At 56.1% G+C, this 7,462-nt stretch overlaps 1 protein-coding gene across 5 annotated transcripts in view; it reads right to left on the reverse strand.

The window, feature by feature from the left end:
• Nucleotides 1–5,637, reverse strand: part of SPNS2 (SPNS lysolipid transporter 2, sphingosine-1-phosphate) — a 38,335-nt gene extending 32,698 nt beyond the window's left edge. For 2 of the 5 annotated variants that reach the window (XR_008375509.1, XR_008375507.1), the window contains exon 1: nt 5,064–5,590. Coding sequence is in view for 1 of the 5 variants with exons in the window: in XM_053568751.1 (XP_053424726.1) it covers nt 5,064–5,433 (370 nt within the window). In the remaining 4 variants the exon portion in view is untranslated. Of the gene's footprint in view, nt 1–4,551; nt 5,029–5,063 lie in introns of those variants that run through there. The other 3 variants (XR_008375510.1, XR_008375508.1, XM_053568751.1) reach the window with 3 other exon arrangements.
• Between the last annotated feature and the right edge of the window lie 1,825 nt (nt 5,638–7,462).

Here is a 7,462-nt window from a genome sequence, read left to right on the forward strand (position 1 = left end):
CAAGAGGACAAAATCATCTATCATGGATTTAGGGATCGGAAAGGATCAAAATCTGCCTTGGGCCACACAGCAAAGCTGGCAAAGTGTGACAAAGCTAGGAACCAGAAGCTTAACTCAGGAGACATTCTGGAAGCCCAGTCCCAGAAGCCCAGGGTAGAAGGGGGAGGCCAGTGTGGCCTCTCTCATTCTCCTCCCCCTTCTACCTTCAAGATTTCAGGACCCACACTCAGACAGAAAAAAGGCCACTTCCATTTGCAGAAGGGTCCGGGGCAGGGATGAGGCTGCTCTAAGCAGCACTGACCAGGGTATCCTTGCTCTCAAACCACACTGTAACCTTCAGTCCTGCGGTCTTCCTGCCCCATTCACAAAATGGGAAACTAAGACACAGGCCAGAGCTGACCCAGACCAAGGTAGTGAGTTTCGAAGCACTTCCTCTGACCAGTCAACAGCTCAGAGAAGGTGCTGGCAGAAAGAGCTGGAAGGTGACCTGAAGAGGAAACAGAAGCAAGGAAATGGACCGTTGGCAATTAGTCATGAGGGTGCTGGCTTCCAGGCCACCCTGCGGTTCATCTGGGTGCTAACCCTCTCAGATGGACACTCTGGATGCCCTGCCCCTCAGACCTTAGCTGGGGTTTCCCCACAGTGTAGACGGAGCAATGGCCAGAGACACCTAAGAGGACAGGGTCACCGATGGGACAGGGCAGGGGAGGTGTTTATGCCTTAAAGTGGCTAACCTTATTTAGAGATATAGTCACAGGAGTCACTAGGCCTAGGCCTGGCTTGGCCGCTACCTATCCAGGTGACCCTGTAAAAGACTCTGGGCCTCAGTTTCCCATCTGTCAGCTCTGGGCACTCGATGGGGAACAAAAAATGTCCCAAAAGGAAGATGAACCTCAAGCCAGCAGCCCCTCCTTTCACATCCAGCTCAGCTGCTGGGGGAAGCCCCCAAGCCCCACTACTCTTGTGTCCCCAGGGCTGGGTCCCTGTACCTCTTCTGGGTTTGTATTAGTGAGCAGTTGCCATGGATACCAGTCTCAGCTTCTTTGTCAGAAAAGGACTCCCCCAGGGCAGAGCTCTGCCTCTCCTCACCCACCCCCACCCTGCCCAACTATAAGTGCCCAGCCTGCCAGAGGCTGGATTAAAGGGAAACAAAATAGGTCTCAGGCAAGGAACAGTTGCCCCAGAGAAGTTGGGGCAGGACTTCAGTTCTCAAATAGCCATTCACCAACCATAAACTAGACCCAGGCCAGCTCCTTCTTCCAGGGCCTGATTCCAGGAACAAAATACTGCCACCTACACCCTCCTCAGCTCTGCTTCCATGTTACAGAGGGAAGAGTGAGAGCCTGGGGCAGAGGGGGCTCTAGCACCAGGAAGCACAGCTGGGAAAGGGGGGACCTGAGACCCTACCTGAAGGGCTCCCTCCTTCTGACCTGGCAGCCAGGAGTGGGTCCAGAATACAGAGTAGGTAACTACCGGGCTGTTAGGGCCATGGGAGCAGAAGCCATGTACCCTTGGAGAGTTCAAACTGCCTGGGCTAAATTAAACTTGAAATTTTTCTGCCCAGAGGGCTCTTGCCTTGCCCAGCAGAGTCTCTGAGTTTCTGGGCCAGAAGGCCAGGGGTGGGGAGCACACGCCCACCTCCACCCAAGGCTCCCAGGTCCCAAGAGAATGCCACACTGGGGCATTCCATCCCTGCTCTGCCCTGCGGTGTGACCTCGGGTAAGTGCCTTTGTTCTCTGGGCAGCAGTGTCCTCATCTGCACAAGGAAGGAGGTGGAGACAAGGGTTTAGAAGAGGTTTCTGGGCTACCTCAATTTCATCCAATTGAAGCAATGCTCTGAAAGAACAGCAAGAACAGGAGGCAGGCCCTCCTCACCTGGATCTGAGGCCTGCTGCCCTCAGGAGGTTCTCATGGGGAGGCAGAGAGGCCACAATTAGCTGGATCACCAGGGTGGCACTGGGAATGCTAGGGCAGGGGCAGAAGCTACTAGAATTCCCAGGATGGGGACCAGCTCTGGTGGAGAAGGGAGGGGTTCACAAAGCAGTCCTGAAAACAGGGACTGTAATAAACAGAAAAAAACAGGAAGGGCATTGTGGCCAGGGGCACAGCTTGAGCGAGGGCATGAAAGAGAAGGCAGCTGACATTTGCGAAGCCCTCCTAGGAGTCTGGCCTTGTCCCAGGTACTTTAGATACATTCTCATTTATTCCACACAACCTGGAGATGGATGGGGGAATTATCACACAGAGGACACAGGTAATGTGTTCAAGGTCACACAGCTGGTAAGCTGAAGAGACTGGACTTGAACTCCGGCAGCAAACACTTTGGACCTGCATTATTCACTCAGGTGGCCCCTACCCACTGTGCCATCACCATGTGCTGCAAATGGAAAACATACACCAGATTTCAAAGACTTGGCATTAAAAAATGCGAAATATCAAAAAAAAGCAAGATATCCCATTAATAACTTTTATACTGATTACATGTTGAAATATGTCAGATATATTGAGTAAAATAAAATACATTATTAATGAATTGAGCCTGTTTCTTTTACTATTTTAATCTGCCTACCAGTAAATTTGAAATTGCTATGTGGCTTGCATTATATTCCTCTTGAACAGAGCCAGTCCGTACCATGAAAAAACAGATTTAAAGGACAGATTTAAAGAAGGTGAATGGGACTGCTCCTGTTCTTTGATGGGGGTGACCTGGGAACAGGTGGGCATGAACATCAATGGTGACTGAGCAGCCAAGTGTCCACATCCCCACCTCTGTCCCAGCCAGGCCAGCCAGCAACAGGTGGACTCAGGCCTGGAATAAGCATACCCCTGGCCCTAGCACAAGCCACATCAAGCCATGGTAGTTGCCATAGAGATAGTAAATATGCCTAAAAGCTGAACATGGAACAGGGGGGATGGGAAAACCTACCATATAGAATGAGGTAGTCAGGCTTATCCGGAGAGGAAATCTGTGTATGTTGTGTGTCAGGGGTGGGGTGGTGCATGAGCTCCCGCCCAGGGCCAGGACAGGCGGGTGTTTGCACAGGGCTTTCCGGGCCTTCCTCCGTACTGTCCCACACCCCTGGTAGCCACCGCTTCCCACCTCCCCTTGCCAATTCACCAGAAGTTTCCTATCATGTTCCCACATTCTGACAATCTGATTCTGGGACCCAAGTAGAGATGAGGGCAGAAGAGTGCCAAATCTCCCTGATTCCACCCTCTGCCACTCTGCCCCTGGCAGAGTCATTTCCCCTGAGAACATCAGAGGGGGTGGTCTGAGGCCGGAAAAAACAAGTTGGAAAGTGTTACAGTGCCAGAAGTGGCACCATTCCTTCTCTCACTGAGAGAGGGTGGGGAGACCTCCTCCCAGGCTGAGGCTTACTGGTGGATCTAACACCAGCATTGCTGGTCACTTTCTGGCCATCTTGGACGAGGGCTGTACAGGGGTCCTGGCTGTCCTGTGCACAGAAGCCTAATTTGCACTGATACTATCAGGTCCCTGATAGTCTCCAACTTCTCCCCACAGGGTGGCACTTAAGCTCCCAGGTCTCAGGCAGCATGGTACATGCATGACAGGGGTTGGTGCACTTGGGGGTGCTCAATATTCATTCTCCCCAGACCAAAGTAAGAGTGTCTTAGGGACATATCGACTCAGACACTGATGGCACTGGTACCCTCCTCCAACTCCCTCCAGCAGAGGGATGGGGAGCCAAGGCATTGTGAAAGTAGGAGAGAAGGGGATACCTCTGCTCTCCCATCAGAATTCTTCTCAGACTCAAACCTTATTCAGTACATAAGGAGACTGAGGCCTAGAAAAGGGCACCCAGGTGGCACGTGCTTTACCCCAAGGCTTTGTTCTCTCAATCACCACAAAGTTCTCTTTGGAGTCTACCCAAAATTCCTCCTGCTTTCCCTCACTCTTTCTCTCTCTCCCTCTCTCTGTCTTTTTCAGGAGCTCCAGATTTTACCAAGCTGTGGTTAGGCAGGTTCTGGGTCAGCATGCCAACTATACATCACTGTTCTCCTCCCCAGGGAGCCGCCACCTAAGTCACCTTAGCCAGGGTCCTTTCCTCCCAAGGCTGCACCATTCCCCACCATTAGCAGCTCAATCTAGGGCAAGTTCCTACCCCTATACCTCTAAGAAGCTGTGAAGGGGAGCCAGAGAACAACAAACAATTCCAGAACCACATTGATCCCTAAAGGGATCAATCAGTCACGAATGGGCAGGCAGACCCCAAAACAAGCTGAGACTGGCCCAAGGTCACACACCAAACACATTAGGGGAAAATCTGCAATTAGAACCCAGTTGTTCTATCCACTCCAATCCCATCCCCAAGGCTGATTCCCAGAAATGCTCACGGGGGATGAGGCCAGCCCTCTCTAACCCCAGAGGTCTGCCCCCTACCCCAGGCCCCAAGCGCCACAGAGTAGGGGGAGGCGTCTTCAGGCCAGCTGCAAACCGCATCCCGGGTCCCCAGGCGCCACGGACCCGCCCCGCCCCTCCCTCCGCTCCCCGCAGCCCAGAGTCTTTGTCAGCCACGCGCTCATACACACCGCCGCGCCGCCACGCGCGCACACATTCGGTCTCGGTGGCGCACACCCGCAAGGGGCGCGCGCACTCGCCGCACGCACGCAGGGGGGTGGAGGCAGCGAAGAAAGGAAGGAACTGACGGGCCACAGACGGACAGACAGCCTGGGCTGGGGGAAGGGGAGGAGAGGCCCAAGAACCTGAGGCAGCGGCTAGAGGGAACGCGGAGACAAGAACGCGGAGACTCTTGGAGAAGAGAACAACGGATGGGACGTCAAGGGCTGGCGAGGACGCGCGGGCTACTCCAGGGGTGGGGACTCCTCCAACCCCTGGCCCTGGGTATTGGGCGTGGGGTGGGGAGGTCAGGATTGGACCCGTGGAGCACTGAGGCATCACTTGCCCAGTTGTGCCTGAGCACAGGGCCCTTAGGGACCCCCACGTAAGGCTTGGATATAGGGGGCCTGGGACCAAAAGCTTTCTGGAGTATCTCAAGGCAGGGGGATTCTTTGCCCTCGGGCTGGATGGGGCACTCGCTCACCTGCCACGGTGTACCTGTCCAGGTAGTTAAGCACGTTGCCCAAGCTAAGGATGGCGGCCGCTGCCCCCCGCCCGCGGCCCAAGCTGGCGGGTTTAGGCTGCTGCGCGCTGGGGCCCTTGGCAGCAGCTGCGCAGCCGGGGGAGCCGGGGGAGCTGGGGGGTCCGGACGGGGCCCGCCTCACACTGCCCGACAGCGTCTGCACCTCGTCGTCGGCGGCCGAGACTCCAGCACCGCCTGCGCCCTGCGCCCCGCAGCAACCGCTACCGCTAGCCCCTCGCGGCGCCCCCCGGCGCCGGCGCCGTCGCTCCGCATCCGCCTCCTCCTCCTCCGCGCCGCCCGCCGCCGCCGAGGCGCATTCCAGGCACATCATGCCGGCCGGGATCGGGGCGGCTGGGGGCGCGGGGGGCGCGGGGCCCAGCCTGGGCCCGCTCAGTGCGTGCGTGAGCCGCAGAGCCGCCGCTGCACCATCCCGGCCGGCCCCCGTCGGCTCCTGCGCTCCGGCCCGGGCTGCGGCGCTGCCAACCTTCTGCCCGATGCGCCGCGGTCGCCGCCGCGGCTCTGACAGCTGCTTCCCGGCCCCGCCCACCAGGCCCACACCCAATCAGCTCCAGGCTCGGGCCACAGCCCCGCCCCGCACGTGCTGCCCCTGGGGGTAGCAGGGGACCGCAGTCGCAGAGCCCCTCCCTCCCGACGGGGGCGCAGTCACGCTGGAGCAGCGCGGTCGCGGAAGCCTACTAGGAGTGGGAGGGGGTTGCGGGGGGCTATGAAGCTGGGAGTAGAGTTCTGGAAGTAGGACTCCCCAGCACTTACTCAGTACCCTCCACCCAGACCCTAGCATGGGAGTGGGCTCCTGGCAGAGGCTCTGAGAGAGGGCTGAGGGCTTTAGCCTGGGTATTAGGACAGCCTGGGGAGAGGTTAGAGTCAGGGGCGCCTGTTGAAGAGCCTATGCCTCCAACAACTACTCACGTGTTATGATACAAAAAGTTCCGGGAGGGCTTGACCCAGGACCCAGACCAAAACTGCTTGGAAGACTGTGTTGCTCATCTTCCCAGGGAAACCCACATCTGGCCCGGAACCTACCCCTGGACCCATTCCTGTGTGCCCACCCAGACCCTGCCCCTGACCCACAGGGTGGCAGCCCCTAGCAGGCAGAGCCAGGGCTCTAACTGGAACTCAACTAAAACAGGACATTAAGAAGGGGCCCCCATTCCTGAGGGGCCATATTCCCCAGCTTCAGGTTTTCAGGGGTGTGTGTACACAGCCCTCAGTGAAAGACAGGAGTCTGTGTCCTAGCCCAGCTGTTCTCTGGTGTGTGGCACAATTCTGAATAAGATGCCTATTCTTTCTGGCTCTCAGTTCCTTTATCTGGGGGTAGGAAGATGGGATTGAAATGGCCTCATAGTCTTTGAGTGGTCACCTGCCCTTGATTTCTGATTTCTGTGGAGAGTGGTTGGGTAGCTTCTTTGTTCAGGTCCCAGGGCATGGAAATGACCTATTACAAACACACTGCTAGTTGGTGGCAGGGTTAGAGCTGCCTCCGTGCACTGATATCCTCCCCCAGGGCTGGGAGCTCACTCCCCACTGCAGGCTGCTCCAGACCCCAAGTCCACTGGCAGGTGCATTTCATGGAACTGTCAGCCACAGTGAGTCATGGCATAGCCAATAAGTGACGCAGCACAAGGCATCCCTCCCCACTGTCTCTTGTGAGCAGAGCTAATCCCCAAGCTGGTGTTTCTTGGCGCCTTCGAGGTGTATTTTAAATTCTAAGAAGTGACTAAAAATATGCTTCAGCGTGTTGGGTATGAATGGCTGTGACGGGAGGGTTAGGAAAACAGATTTCATTCTAAAAGTTGCCTGCTGCTCTTTCCAGCTTGCTGAGCTCAGGCCTGCAAATTCAAATGGGGAGAGTTCCCTGGGTGGCCTCGGATGACAGGTGATTAACAGGCAAGGACAGGGCTAGGAGCTCCATGGGACTAGATCCAGGCTCCATCAGTAATACTCATAACTGGCTAACCGTGCTGGCAGTGTCCACTTGTGGGAGGTTGTCCAGCTGTGGAACCGTGTCTAGCAGTGAAGGAGACACAGCTGTGGCTCTAAGCTGAGCCCCAGGGTCTCCTTCCCACATCCCCAAACTCATCCTTTCAGCCACAGCCTTGTCCAGCAGGACACTTTTAGCCCTTGACTGGTAAGGGGAGCATTCTCTTTCCATGGCCCTCCCTTTTCACCACTGGGGAGGTCCCAAAGCAGAGGAAGAGGATGGAATTTAGAGTCTTTCAAATTTGGGGGACCTCTAAGCCGCCACCAACCTAGCCATCTATTCCCACCACGTGAGTTTTGCTGGGATTTTGATTAAAGGCAATCTCTAAAATAGGTGCTTATGTGGGATAAGGGGCCACTAA

Source organism: Nycticebus coucang, chromosome 18, assembly GCF_027406575.1.
Source record: "Nycticebus coucang isolate mNycCou1 chromosome 18, mNycCou1.pri, whole genome shotgun sequence".
Classification (NCBI taxonomy): domain Eukaryota; kingdom Metazoa; phylum Chordata; class Mammalia; order Primates; family Lorisidae; genus Nycticebus; species Nycticebus coucang.